Genomic DNA, 15,250 nt, shown 5'->3' with positions numbered 1-15,250 from the left:
ACAGGTGGCTGCTTTGTTAGGGGACATACAGACTAGCTGGTGGAGGGACTCGAATTTAAATGCGCATCTTGGTGGCAATGATTCTCTCTGCACCCTGGTTCCATGAAGCTCCGTGGGGTGAGTCCTTGCAGTTTTCTGGCTCTTTCTCCATCCTGGACAGCAGAGCACTCACCTAAGTGACATGCCCACGACCAAATCCAAGAGACGTTTTCAGCTCAGAGATGATTCCATACAACTTCACAAGCAGGTTGAAGGGGGAGGAGGGAAGGGACTCTTGTAGCCCAAAGATAGAACCCAGGGACAAGGGCACCCCTAGTAGAAATTACCATCATAATAAGCTGAACGGGTAAGGAAGGAAAATGGAAATCTTTTTGGCTGGCATTTCAGCTTGCCTAAGGGACCATGCTTTTCTCAGAGGGGAGGTGACCTGACCTTAAAATCCAGGCCTCGGGAAGTAGGAGATGAAGGTATTTTATTTTCCCCTTTAAGGCTTTGATGTTTTTCACATAAAAATGTAAAAGATCCAGTTCCTTCCCCTGAAGCTTCTTAGCAAAGTAGCGGGTTTTTAGAAAAGACAAGGCCTGGGGGTGGGTGGTGTCTGAAGAGCAGTGCCCTGAGGCCTCTCCTTCCCCTTCTCAGAGCACGAGGATTTTTAAAAACGTTCCTTCCCCAAAACACCCCACCCCCTTCTTCCCCCACCGATCTCTTCTTTATTCTCCAAAGTACAAACAGACGGTTACCCCTCAGGCCCTGCTACCCATCTTCTCTGAATCCCAATGCCTCCAAATACCATGCTTCCCTCCTTTTGGTCGGCAGCTGTTCCCTCTGCCTGGTGTGCGGAGGGAGCTTCTTTGGCCACACGGTGGCGCGCGCGAGCCTCCCAAAGCCCAACACACATTTTCCCCCCCGCCCCCCCTTTCCCCTTCATCGGCGCAGGAGGAGCCGCGCCCCCGACCTTCCCTGGCGGGATAGCGGGGGGCGCGCCCCCGGAGCCCGGGATGCTGTAGAGCCGCTGCAGCGTCCGGCGGCGCGGGAGGGGCGACTGGCTGCGGACGGCCCCGGTTCCAGGCTCCTCCTCCCGCCGGTCCAGACCACCCCCAGCCTCCCCCCACCCCATTCCCCCTCGGCTCCACTCTGCGAATCCCGGCTTCCCCCAGCAGCCGAGGAGCGGCGGCGGGCGCAGCAAAGGCGACTGGAGGAGCGCAGCCTGCCGGCCGCGCCAAGCCGGGCAGCAGCGGCGGCGTCCCGAGAGCAGCCCCGGAGGTGCCGCGGAGTCCGACGCGCCCTTGCAGGACCGGGAGAGGAGAGAAGCCGCGGGCTGCAGCTGGGCAAGGGGGAGGCAGGCGCACGCGTGTGTGTGCCAGAGTGTGGGGGGCGACAGTCTCGAATTAGGGCGGAGGAGAGGTCAGGGGAACAGGGGCGGGGCGCCCTCCTCTGCGCCCCCGCCGTCCCGGAGGTGCTACCGCGGCGGCGCCAGCTCCTCGGCGCCCCTCACCATGGACTTGCGCGGAGTTGGGACGCGCCCCGGCAGCCGCGCGCGGGAGGCTGCCCGGCCACGGGGGTGCGCGGGCGCGCGCGCAGGGATGGCGAGGTAGGATGGCCGCCCAGCGCGAACCGTGTGGCCCCAACCCAGCGGCCCCCGGGCGGTGCCGCTGACTCGCCAGAGCGCACAGGGTGTGGGCGGAGGCGGCCCCGCCGCGCCCGCGCCTTTGGGTGTCGCTTTGCCTCTTCCACCCACTCGCACCTGCCACCGCGCGGATACCATGTCGAAGGCGGCCGGAAGCGGAGCGGCGGCGGCGGCGGAAAGTTGTCCCCCAGCCTCTGCTGGCCCATCTGCGGCCGTGGAGGACCTGTCCAAAGTGTCGGACGAGGAGCTGCTGCAGTGGAGCAAGGAGGAGCTGATCCGCAGCTTGCGGCGCGCCGAGGCCGAGAAGGTGAGCGCGATGCTGGACCACAGCAACCTCATCCGCGAGGTGAACCGCCGCCTGCAGCTGCACCTTGGCGAGATCCGCGGGCTCAAGGTGAGCTGAGCACGGGGCTGGGCGGGGCGGGGCGGGGAGGGGAGGCTCCACAGAGTGGGGAGCGGGGCGCCCCGGGAAGGTGGGGCCAGGCTAACTTTCCCTCCCTCCGTCAACAGGTGATCCTCCCCGTTCTTCAGGTCAGCACCCCCTGTTCCCCATCCCTGCCCTTTGGAAACTTTTACAAACTTTGGAGGCGTCGAGCTCTTTCCCATTTGGGACGCCCAGCGTCGAGCTCCCTCTTGGGGTCCTCTGTGGCGGGAGGAGCGGGCGCCTGGGATGCTGAGAGGCTGGGAGGAGGTGATGGGTACGCGGAAAGCTTCGGTTACGGTGCTGGGTTACATACCTGCAGGCAAAAAGCAAGCGAGGGAGCTAGTCTAGGGCATCTTCGCCCTTGGGGATCGGGCATAGGGAAAGGCTGCTCCAGCGCACGACTACCCTGGCGGGCGGAGGGTGAGGACGAGGTGCCAATGCCGGGGCGAGGGGCTGGCGGGGCGTTCTGAGAGAAGCTGCGGGCGCCACCCTCGGAGCTGGCCTGTATCACCCGGTGCAGAAGAGCTTAAGCTCTGCCTTCATGCTCTCTACCTGATCCCGTGCCTGCCTTCTCCCTGAATTCGGATGGCGTCATCTGGGTTTGTCAGGCCCCCAGGAAGCGCCCCCTGTGGCCCCCCTCCCCCCGTTTTATTTTAATTTAACCTTCCGTGGTGGGAACAGCAAAAGGACTCGGTATGGGAGGCGCAGGGTTTTGAAAGGTTACCCCAAGTGTCAGGGATGCTTGCTTTTTGAGGCCGCCCTCCCCGCTTTGCTACTAGGAAAAAGAAAAGAAAAAGAAAAAGGAAAAACAACACCCGTCCTCCCCAACTTTCTTTTCTCCTTGGAGAGCTCTGCATGTGCCGGCGCTGTGCCTGCCGGCGGCTGGCTGCCGCTCACCGGTGGCCAGGAACCGCCCTGCGGGCGTGCACAAGGAAGGAGTTTCCTCTCTGACTGCGTGTGCTGGTGCCTCCTGGTATTCCTTCCTCTCATTGTTCTGCTTTTGTTTATAGGAAGCCAGACACAAACGCAATCACTGCAGGGACCTTAGGGAGCAAATTCCCGCAGGCACATGCTGTTCTTGTCCCCTTTCCACTCCCACCCACTTCTCAGGCTGTAGACACTTTCTTCACTGCCTCAGCGCTCCAGCTCTGGGTTTCCTGGGCTCAGAGGAGTGGGAGGAGCAGAATGCAGATGCTCACCTGCGTGCTGGACCCAGCCTAGGTGGAGCTGGTCCTTCCCTGAGGCCCCTACTGACTCTCATATAGTCCCTAGAGTGGGTGCCATTAGGAAGATCCCACAGTCAGAAAAATACCAAGGCAGTTTCCTTTGGCTTGATTCATTGCTAATGGAGTATTTATTAAGTACCAGACTCTTGTGAGATTAGACAGGCTAGTGTAGTGGGAGTATCGTCTCAGAGGTGGGTTTGTATTTAGAGTCCTCATTTGCCAGGAGGGTGAGTTTGGGTAATTAATTTCTCAGAGCCTCATTTTACTCATCAATAAAATGCAATAATAATCATCATCTCCAGACATCAAAAATACAGTTAAACTACAACCATCATGCAGAACTATTTGAAATCTAGCTGAATGGCAGTCCTACAACTAAGGATTTTAAGAAGAAGCCACATTGACACTAGTAGGAGGGGTGGAGACCAAACAGGCTGGTCCCACACTCAGGTGTGGCAGATAAAGCTCAGCTTCAGAAGTACCCAGCGTTAGCGTGGGGTCCCAGCCCCACACCAGAACATCCCAGCCCAGATTTCCAGGGCTGGGAAGAGAGATCCACATAACTTCTGGCTGTAAAATGCAGCAGGGATTTTGGCTGAGTGAGAAGGAGGGCTGCTGGAGTCCCAGGCAGTTTCTCTTAAAGGATCTGAACATGGATTTACTTGGATGCCCTCCCTTTGAGTTCCAGCACTGGGGAAGCAGCTGGAAAGGCACCAGGGACATACAGGGAGTAACTATATTATCTGGCATTAGGGCGAGAGCTGGAGGGACAGCTTTCTCCCAGATACAAGTTCTGGCAGAAGCCATTGTGCCTTTTCTGAGCCCTTCCCCCACCGACCTGGCAGGCAGGTGTCAAATCAGAGTCTCCATCAACCTGACATCACTGTTTGTCCTACCCTGGTGATTTCCTGAGACCCTGCCCTACCAACTTTTGGGCCCACACAAGCTGTTTCCAGTGGTTTTTCCATGTGAATTGCCTGTTTTGGCTCATGCGTCTGACTTTCCTAAAATTTCTCAAATAAGCAGCTTCTGGTCTTGGCATACCCTGTACTGCCCTCTAAGTATCCCCAGGGCCAGCACAAGTGGCAGCCAGCCTTGGTTTGCAGCTTGGCCTCACCTGGGCACCTCCAAACCCAGAAAAGTGGCAGGCTTCAGCAGTCACTTTGTAGCTCATACCAGATGGCCCCAGGTAGAACACAGGTGGTGGCTACTCTTGGCCTGTACCTTCTGGGAGGCCCCAGCGCCAGTGAACCTGGTGGACAGCTTCAGACCACATCCAAGCACCTCCCAACCACCTCCACAAGTGACACACTCAAGTGTTGAACTCTGTGGGCACCAGAACCCCTCAAGTAATTCCTGCTCCTTGGGTTGGGCCACTGCACTGCTGGTCCTTCATGGTGGTTGCAGCGAATCCTTGCAGCTGATAGGCCTGGGGGTAAATCCCTCCCATTGATGTGCCGACAGTAATCAAGGCTCAACTACAACAGGAGGGTGTACCAGTACACAGCCCACAAGGGGGAAGCACACTTGGAGTGCCCAGCTTAGGTGAACGGGGAGACTGTGCCACTGGACCATATAGGATACCTATTACATTAGGCCACTCTACCAAGCCTGGGAGATATAGCAGCTCTATGTAACACATAGAAATAAACACAGGGAGGCTGCCAAAATAAGAAGACAAAGAAATGTCCCAAATGAAAGAACAGAACAGAACTCCAGAAAGAGAACTAAACAAGATGGAGATAAATAATCTACTAGATGCAGAGTTCAAAACACTAGTTGAAAGGATGCTCAGTGAACTTAGGGGAAGAGTAGATGAACTTAGTGAAAACTTTATCAGTATAAAATAATACATGGAAACCATAAGAAAGAGCCAGTCAGAAATGAAGGATACACTAACTGAAATGAAGAATAATTTACAAGGAATCAACAGTAGAGTAGATGAAGCCAAGAATCAAAACAACAATTTGGAATATTAGAAAGCAAAAAACACCCAATCAGAAGAGCAAAAAGGAAAAAGAATTTAAAAAAATGAGGATAGTATAAAGAGCCTCTGGGACAACTTCAAGCATTCTAATATTTGCTTCATGGGGGTGCCGGAAGGAGAAGAAAGAGAGCAAGAAAATGAAAACCTATTTAAAAAAATAGTGACAGTAAACTTCCCTAATCTGGTGAAGGAAATAGACATTCAAATCCAGGAAGCACAGAGAATCCCAAACAAGATGAACCCAAAGAGGCTCACCCCAAGATACATCATAATTAAAATGCAAAAGATTAAACAGAGAATCTTAAAAGCAGCAAAAGAAAAGTAGTTAGTTACCTACAAGGGAGCTCCCATAAGACTGTCAGCTGACTTCTCAACTGAAACTTGGCAGGCCAGAAAGGTTTGGCAAGAAACATTCAAAGTTTTTGAAAACAAGGACCTATACAATGTTGCACTCTTGTATCTATGTTTCTCTCCTGCTCCCTTCTCTCTCTAAAAATTAATAAGCCTGCCTGGCTGGCATGGCTTAATGTTTGAGCATTGACCTATGAACCAGGAGGTCATGCTTCAATTCTTGGTCAGGGCACATGCCATTGTTTCTGGCTCAAACCCTAGTGTTCAGTGTGCAGGAGGCGGCTGACCAATGATTTTCATCATTGGTCTCTCTCTCTCTCTCTCTATCTCTATCTCTATCTCTATCTCTATCTCTATCTCTATCTCTATCTCTGCATTACTTTCATATATATATTGAAAGTCAATAAACTATTCTTATAATTAAAAAAAGCGCAAGGACCTATAACCAAGATTACTCTACCCAGCAAAGCTATCAGTGAGAATCAAAGGCATATAAAGAGCTTCCCAGACAAGAAAAAGCTAAAAGAGTTCATCACCATCAAACCAATATTACATAAAATGTCAGTTAAGGGGTTTTCTTTAAGAAGAAGAAGAAGAAGATAAGGAAAAATATTTAAAAAATATGAACATCAAAATGGCAGTAAATACATATCTATCAACAATTAAATCTAAAAAATAAAAATAAAAAAACAAGCAGAACAGAACAGACTCATAGAGTGAACATTTTGACAGTTGCCAGAAGGGAGGGGGGTTGAGGCAATGGGTGAAAAAGGTGAGGGTATTAAGAAGTACAAATTTGTAGTAACAGAATAGTCATGGGGATATAAAGTACAGCATAGGGAATATAGTCCATAATCTAACCACTATGTATGGTTTCAGATGGCTATGAGATTTATTGGGATGATCACTTAGTTATATAATGTCTAATCACTGGGTTACACCTGAAAATAATATTATATTGTTGTCAACTGGTGATTGAAAAATAAAAATTATTTAAAAAAATAACGGGTTGTGGCAATAAGTTATGATAAAGAAGGGGAAGATTTAACCATGGACGTGACTACAAAAAATGGTAGTTATTCTCACCAGGAGAGGACACATCTCCGGGATCTCAGTTTCTTAGGCAAAGTTGAAAAAGAAAAAGTATGGTTTATAACCCTCCAATTTAATCTTCTTCCAGGGTTTAAACTATAATGTAACTTGGAACCCTCCAATTTAATCTCCCAGGGTTTGAACTATAATGTGACTTGGAAGAATTTTAAATTTATTAGTCAATTAATAATATGGCACATTGACATAATAGCTCAGAAGTACTTGAAATTCTTTTAATATGTGTAGATTGATTGTGTATGTGTGATCACTGTGTGAGTGGTGGTGGTGGTGGGGGAGGGGGGCTGGTTTTTATTCCTCTAGCCTCATTCAGAAAAATACTTATTAGGCCAGTTAAAAGTGATCACACCCCAAGTAGGGAGGTCTCCTGGTGGCCTAGCTTTGTGACCTGGCATTAAAAAACTTCCCAGCCCACCTCCTTATCAAGTTAAAAAATGATGGGGTCTGATTACTTTCTGACATAGCCTCTACTCCTCCTTCCCATCATCCCTGAACAGCTGCAAGGTGGTATCTGCAAGACCTCTAACCCACCTCTCAAGAGGCTATTTTAGACCCTGCTGAGAGGCCAGTCATCTCCCTTCTCTTCATCTTGTCCAGGGAAGCTGGACACCAAAGCGATCTATTAATGTGGTTGGCTGAGTAATTCTGGAAGGAGGAGTTTGGGTTTTTTTTTGCCTTTGATATTTGGGATTCCCAAGTGAGGACTAAATTTAGGGTAATTAAGGCCATAACACTTTTTCTTTTTTATGCCCTTTGTGAGCTGTCTTTGAAATTGGATCTATATATTTTCAAGGCTGCTCAGTGTACTGCAGCAGTAGACATAGGGAGATGGGAGCATCAGTTCTCTTTCTTTGAGGGGCCTGTGACTTTGTCCAGTCACTGGCTGACTTGTTTGTATTTAAACATTTGGGAGGCAGTGCAGTATGGGGCAGTGGAAAGACAAAGGATTTGGAGTCTGCGATCTGGGTAGCTTGGGCAAACTGTTAACCTCTTCGAGCCTCAATATTCTCATCTGCTAATTGGGGATACTGATACATAGGTGAGGACATGCCAGTGAGGTTAAATAGCTTTCTCAGGGTCATACTGATACAAATGTTCAACATAGGCTGACTTTCTTTTCTTTGGCTGGTTGACATTCTCTGGTTAGAATATGTGCTCCTGGAACGGGTGGAGGAAAGAGATTAGGGTTCTGATGTCATAAGGAACTGGATTTCTGAGAAGCACATTTGTTCATTGCTGACCATGTACCATGACTCAAGGTGCTATGACCTGGCATTTTAGGAAGTGGGGTGGGTTTGGGGGAACTGATCTTGGCAACACATTAATTTCCCCCCTTATCCCCCAAAACACTGATTTCCCATCCTGCAATGATGAAAAATAGCAAAACGATTCTCCTTTAACCACAGAAACATTACTTAAGTGTCTTATGAATAAAATTTTGGGTTGTGTGCTATGAGATGGTTTAATCTTTTAAAAGTCCATTTTAAACAGAATTTTAAAAGTCCATCTTAAATTTCCATTTTAAATGTCTGGTGGAGTGTGGCAATGTTACAAGGACACTTTGTGTTTTGAAAAAGAAAGCCCAGGTCTTAATGTGGCAGATTTGAAGAAGCTGGCTCACAAGGTTGTTATCAAGCTGGTTGCTTAACTGTCCCTCAGAAGGCAAAGGAAATAGCTCAACATTGAAGAGTAAATACTATTCTCAGGAAAACTAATAATAGGAAGAAGGAGCTGTGCTGGAGGAAAGTGAATGGGCCAATACCCATCCTTTTCTCCCCCGTCTGGAACTCGGAGAAGTATTTGTTTCACTCCATTTGGAAAGGGCATTAACGCCTTGAAGCCTGCAGTGGTACAAGTCCTGTTTACTTCCCAGTTCTGGAGAAATCAGAATAGTTGTAGGATAGTCAGAGGGAAGTATTTTCAGACGGAAATTTAGTTACAGGAAGAAGAACATGACTTGAACTTTCTATGAAATGCCAGGATTGAACTAAATGTGGAATAATTTTTGAAGCTTAGAAAGGTTAATTTTGTTTAGTATTATTTTCTCAGAATGTCCACAGCTTCTGATTTCCCTTAAAGCGTCAGTGTCAAGGGATAATTTATTCTGTTACTACTGTAGACTCCAACATGGCAGTAGCTAGAGCTGTATTCTATTTAAACACAGGCCTAGGGCTTTAAGGGGTTGGTTAGTCCATAAACATATTAAGTGTTCACTCTATGCAAAGCACCCTGCCAGATGTGTCAAATATGCAAATAAGGGCATAGGGATGAACTCTGGCCTCCAGAAGCTAAGATATCTACGTTAAAAAGAAAAGATGCCCAATGAGTCCTCTAGTTAGTGTATCTTAGAGTCAGTAAGCAGAGTGGGAAAATTCTTTCATTCATTCATTCCTGGTGCTTCTGTACTCCAGGTGTCGTTCTAGGGTTGGGGGAGTTTCTTAGAGGAATTTCTCCTTTTATAAGTTCAAATAAGGGAGAGGATCATATTTTCTAGTTGGAAAACTAGACAAAATTAGGGTTCAGAATGAGCAGACCTAGAGGAAGTTAAAGGTGGCCAAGGGCTCATTCATTTTCCCTGGCGAAGGGGAGGTGATGTGCAGGGTTATAAAAGGGTTCATATGCAGGAGAGACATAACCTGCAGGGAGTGTTTTTGGAGATCAGTCTGGCCGAAGACAGCTTGGACTGGAGCAGGTGTGGGAATGGGGAAGACCAGGGGCAGAGGCAGACCAAGACAGAGGCCAGGTGAGAAGCTTTTGGGAATTCCACAAAGTGGCATTGAGAAGCAAAGGAATGGATGGGTGTTAGAGACAAGGAAACAGGTGGCGGTAACGCCAAGAGTTGGCAGTGGAGTTGAACACCAAGCTGCACAGATCCTCCTCTTCCTCAGGCCTTGAACATCATCTTTGGAGGTACAGGGCGTGGTTGACAGATGTTTTCTAGTTTATTTTTTAAGTCAGTAGCAGGGAAAGTGTTGGAATCAGTCTGAATTTAAGAGAATTAAGGCCCCACTCTGAGTACCTCTAGTTCTGGATTAGATGACAGAGTCACAAGGCCAAAAGTTTTCAGGCTTTGTAAAGCAGGGGAAGTCTTAGGTAGCCACCTCTGTTGCACCCCCACTAAGCCATGGCGCTTTAAGAAACTGTTACCCCTTTTATACTATTTGTGTGAATGGAGCATAAATGGGGACTTCTCAATTAATATTTCAATTCCTGGGTTTCAGGTATCTACAGTAGGGGTGCAGTGTTCTGGATGCACAGAGGTGAACAGAATAGATGGTGCGAGGGGTCAGGGGGAGGTCTCCACTCTCATGACCAGTTTTTTAAAAAATATATATATTTTATTATTTTTTTACAGAGAGGAAGGGAGAAGGAGAGGGATAGAGAGTTAGAAACATCGATGAGAGGGAAACATCAATTCAGCTGCTTCCTGCACACTCCCTACTGGGTATGTGCCCGCAACCAAGGTACATGCCCTTGACCGGAATTGAACCTGGGACCCTTCAGTCCGTAGCCCGACGCTCTATCCACTGAGCCAAACCCGTCAGGGCTCTCATGACCAGTTTGATGAAGATGAAGACATGACTAATAGCCACACTCAACCATATATGATTACAAATTGTAATAAGTGCAACAGAGGCAAAGTCTAAGGGATAATGGTAGAGCATAGGGCAGTGATGGTGAACCTATGACACGCGAACTCATTTTTTTGGTTGATTTTTCTTTGTTAAATGGCATTTAAATATATATAAAATAAATATCAAAAATAGAAAACTTTGTTTTACTATGGTTGCAAATATAAAAAAACTTCTATATGTGACACGGTACCAGAGTTAAGTTAGGGTTTTTCAAAATGCTGACACATTGAGCTCAAAAGGTTCGCCATCACTGGCATACGGGGTAGTGGTCAGGGACAGCTTCTATGGGGAAGTAACAAAGTAAGACCTAAAGGTTGTGTAAAAGCCTGGGGGAAAGCATTCCAGTGAAGGAGGGGAAGGGCTTATCCCTTGAGGTCCAGAAACGGGGCATGTTGGTGGGGCTCAGTGCGTGATGGGAAGAGGATGTTCTCACCTTCTCCATTGCTACTATGTGTCAAAGCCACCATCATCTCCCTCTTTCTGGACTAGCCTAGTAGCCTCCTAGCTGGTCTCTGGGCTTCCATCTTAGCCTGTCTCCCTCTCTTCTACCTGCTTTCCCCCACCCCCTAGCCAATCTATTGCTCACACAAAACTATGGTGATTCTTTATAAATTGAATCATATCCTGTCATTCCTCTATCCTGTGCTCACCCATTCAGAGTCCTTCCCGTGGCTGACAAAGTGCTGCATTACTCGGCCCTGATACCTCTCAGACCTCTTTCCCACCTTGCCCTCCTTTCTCTCCGCACTGTGGCACACTAGCCTCGCTGCAACGGGAGACACATTTGTCTCAGGGCTTTTATACTTGACATTTTCTTTGCCTGGGATCATCTCTCAAATGTTTGCTCCTTCGTTTCGCTCAGGCCTTTGCTGAACTCTTTTTCATTTTTGGAGAGATGCCTCCTCCTCCTCCTCCTCCTCCTCCTCCTCCTCCTCCTCCTCCTTCTCCTTCTTCTTTTTAAAAAAGGTATTCTTTAATCTGTTTTAATTTTCTTCCCAGCACTTTTCTCTACAGGACATTATGTTCCGTATTTGGTTTTTGCTAGTCTTTCCCATTAGAATGAAAGCTGTAGGATGTCAGGGTCTTGCTGCACACCAGCTGGACTGGTATCTGGTACATAATAGGTGCTTACTAAATACTTGTGAATGAATCAATGACTCACCATTCATGTTGGAGAAGTAGGCAGGCCCAGAGGACTGGGGGCCTCATGAGACTTGAAAGATTTTGCACTTTATCCTAAGGGCAGTGAGAAGCTATTAAGGGTTTTAAGCATAGGAGTGATGAGACGAGATTCATTTTGGAGTTAGATTTCAGAAGACTCATTTAGCTCAGAAGTGGAAGGCAAGGGAGAAGGAGGCACCAGCACAACGACAGGTTCTTCTGAAGAACAACAGGACGGGTGGCCGTGGCATTTGCCGAGAGGTGCGATTTGGGGAGGGCAGTTTGAACATGAGCTCAGCATTGCTGTGCTTCACGTGCGGTGCCTGGGAGATGTGCAGGGGATGTGGCCAGTGGCGGGCTGGATGTGCAGGACTGAAGAGCCACCAGAGGGCAATTGTGCTGTTCCCTCTGGCGGGGGAATTGGGGCTGGGAATCACATGCCATGGGCTGAAAGCCTAGCCAGTGGTCGGCACACCGCGGCTCGAGAGCCACATGCGGCTCTTTGGCCCCTTGAGTGTGGCTCTTCCACAAAATACCGACTTCTGCGCGTGGGCCACAAAGTTTCAATCGCACTGCACGTGTGCGCCTGCACGTGGTATTTTGTGGAAGAGCCACACTCGGGGGGCAAAGAGCCGCATGTGGCTCGCAAGCTGCGGTTTGCCGACCACGGGCTAGGCAGTGCTTGTTTGTGAGATGAAAGGCCTTTTAAGCATTTCACAAGCTGGGAGCAGCCATCTTTCTTCCCTGTTAATTCAAAGCTGCTCCCTAAACACTGAATGGATGACCTTGGACAAGACAAACTTTGCGAGGTCTAGTGTTTTCTCCTGTAAAAGAACCGTAATAGTCATTGTCCACTGAGTGTTTTGGTGAAAATTAGATGGGATAATACACAGAAAGCATTAGACAGGGAGCACAACCAATACCTATTATTTTTAGTTTCATGGAAGCTACCAACCTGACGCTTCCTCTCACCTTCTCTCCTCTGGTCACAGGAGGGGGGACCGGCCAGTTCTAGGCTGCCTCTCCTGAGTCTAAGCCTGATGCAGCCTCCCGCGCGGGGTCCTGAGTGGTTGTCTCTCTCTTTCCAGGATATCAACCAGAAACTGCAGGAGGACAACCAGGAACTGCGGGACCTCTGCTGCTTCCTGGATGACGACCGGCAGAAAGGCAAGAGGGTGTCCCGGGAGTGGCAGAGACTGGGCCGCTTCACGGCCGGGGTGATGCACAAGGAAGTGGCCTTGTACCTGCAGAAGCTGAAGGAGCTGGAGGTGAAGCAGGAGGAGGTGGTGAAGGAGAACATGGAGCTCAAGGAGCTGTGCGTGCTGCTGGACGAGGAGAAGGGCGCGGGCTGCGCGGGCAGCCGCTGCTCCATCGACAGCCAGGCCAGCCTGTGCCAGCTCACCGCCTCCACCGCACCCTGCGTGCGGGACGTGGGCGACGGCAGCAGCACCTCCAGCGCAGGCAGCACCGACAGCCCCGACCACCACAAGCAGCACGCGAGCGGCGGCAGCCCCGAGCACCTGCAGAAGCCGCGGGCGGAGGGCAGCCCCGAGCACACCAAGCACAGGAGCACCAGCCCAGAGCACCTACAGAAACCCAGAGCCCCCGGGACCCCAGATCACCCCAAAGCTCTCAAAGGACCCAGCCCCGAGCACCACAAACCCCTGTGCAAGGGCAGCCCTGAACAGCAAAGGCACCCGCACCCAGGCAGCAGCCCGGAGACGCTGCCCAAGCACGTGCTGAGCGGGAGCCCCGAACACTTCCAGAAGCACAGAGCCGGGGGCAGCCCCGAGCACGCCAGGCACAGCGGGGGGAGCCCGGAGCACCTGCAGAAACACGCCCTCGGTGGCAGCCTGGAGCACCTCCCCAGGGCCAGGGGCACCAGCCCGGAGCACCTCAAACAGCATTACGCGGGGAGCCCTGACCACAAACATGTGGGCGGCGGAGGCGGCGGAGGAGGCAGCAGGGAGGGCACCCTCCGAAGACAGGCGCAAGAGGAAGTGTCGCCCCATCACCGGAATGTCTACAGTGGCATGAACGGTGGGTCAGTACGTGCTGGGGATTGCTTTGGCCGGGCAGCTCTGTAGAGAGATCTGGATGATAAAGGGCGGCCCAGCCAGATTAGAAAGTGCAGGCGCTGGCCAGGGGGTGGGTTGGGGGAGGAGCAAATATTTGCCCTAATTCAGCTTCTGTGCTTCTTCCCCTCGATTGGATTTAGTTTATACAGTTATGAGTCAAGTAAGCTTGGAGAAAAAGAGGAGGGGTTGGGGAGGGAGAGGAACAGTAATTCCTATGGGCTCTGAGTAGTTGGGGTGAGATTTATGGGAACTGAAGATGAAACCAACCCAGTGTAAGATTCTTCCATCTTGAACTTGAGCATTTTCCTAGTTGTGTGCAGTCTCCTGCTGGGGCTCACTGGTGAAACAGGTGACCAAAAGGTTTTCTAATCCAATTATAGTAAACTAGAGGTCCAGTGCAGGAATTCATGCACGGGTGGGGTCTGGCCGGCCTGGCCCGAATTGGGGCAGCCGGCTGGGGGGAGGGGCCGCAGGCCTGCCCCTGATGGGGGTGGGGGAGCCGATTGGGGGCAGGGCAATTATGGGGAGGGGCTGTGGGTGGTGGGCTAGCCTCCCCGCCCCTGAATGGGGTGGGGGGAGCTGATGGGGGCCAGAGGCCTGGGGCAGGGGCCATGGGTGGTCGGCCACTGGCCTTGCCCTTGATCGCAGTGGGGGGGGGGGACGATGGGGGGCGGAGCTGACTGGGGGGAGGGGCCGCACGCAGATGCAGTAGTGGGAGCCCATGGGGGTAGAACTGACTGGGAGGAGGGGCGGCAGGTGGTTGGCCGGTGACCCTGCCCCTGATCAGGGTGGGGGGGCCACCGATTAGGGTGGGGCTGGGCAGGAGGAGGGGCTGCAGGAGGTTGGCCAGCTGCCCCCCCCCCATCGGCCAGCTAGCCACAGTGGGCGTCATAGCCACTGGTCATTAGGCATTCTGGTTGCTGGTTATCATATATATATATATATATATATATATATATATATATGATTATTTATTATGAAAACCAATATCATTAAAAAGGAAATATGGTGTCCCTAAACAGGCTTGATGCTGGGTTGCCTGAATGTCTATAAATATGCTTTACTTGACCTTGAAGATTTTTTTTTTTTGGTTTTGGGGGCCTTCGCATGAATATGTGACTTTACTTTGCATCTAAAATGTATCAACTGATTCCCTTCTCTACTTACTCAAAACCACCCAACCCTCCCAACCAAACTCCCTGAAACGTATTCTAAATAGCACGCTCTTTGATTTCAACATGAGAAATATTTTTCGGTTATCTAAACGTTCCTTTAAAAAAATGTACAGATGTGTTTGGACACTCCTTTGGTTTCCACAGCATGATATGCACTGCATTTGCTGAGGTTGCTCTAAACCCAAGTTTTTAAACCATTGGAAGAGGTTTAATTTTCTGCATCTTGGTTCTGAAACCACCTTGAACTCGAGAGGGGAAAAAATAATTTCTTCAAAAAACAAATGAAAAACCCCTTACCATCCTGTTATGTTACTTATGGTTGAGTTGGAACTAAAATGATTGGTTTTATGAACTGTGGGCTCTTTTCATTCAAAATATCTGAGGTTTCTCACTCTATTTGAAAGCTGCTCAGGAGTCAGTGGCAGTCAGCTTTGAGCTGTGATGGCTTCCAATTTTAGCAGCAACACAATGGGGTA

General features: G+C 49.9%; 1 protein-coding gene across 4 annotated transcripts in view; it reads left to right on the top strand.

Annotated features, from left to right (window-relative positions):
- The first annotated feature begins 1,151 nt into the window (after positions 1 to 1,151).
- CCDC85A (coiled-coil domain containing 85A) overlaps positions 1,152 to 15,250 on the top strand; it is a 167,818-nt gene continuing 153,719 nt past the window's right edge. For 2 of the 4 annotated variants that reach the window (XM_081101150.1, XM_081101153.1), the window contains exons 1-2: positions 1,293 to 2,021; positions 12,610 to 13,561. In XM_081101150.1, coding sequence (XP_080957276.1) covers positions 1,764 to 2,021; positions 12,610 to 13,561 — 1,210 coding nt within the window. In that variant the 5' untranslated portion in view covers positions 1,293 to 1,763. Of the gene's footprint in view, positions 2,022 to 12,609; positions 13,562 to 15,250 lie in introns of all 4 variants that reach the window. The other 2 variants (XM_081101151.1, XM_081101152.1) reach the window with 2 other exon arrangements.

Source organism: Myotis nattereri, assembly GCF_964212035.1.
Source record: "Myotis nattereri genome assembly, chromosome: 10".
Lineage (NCBI taxonomy): Eukaryota > Metazoa > Chordata > Mammalia > Chiroptera > Vespertilionidae > Myotis > Myotis nattereri.
The sequence above is the reverse complement of the archived record's forward strand: the minus strand, read 5'-3'. Positions and strand labels throughout refer to the sequence as shown.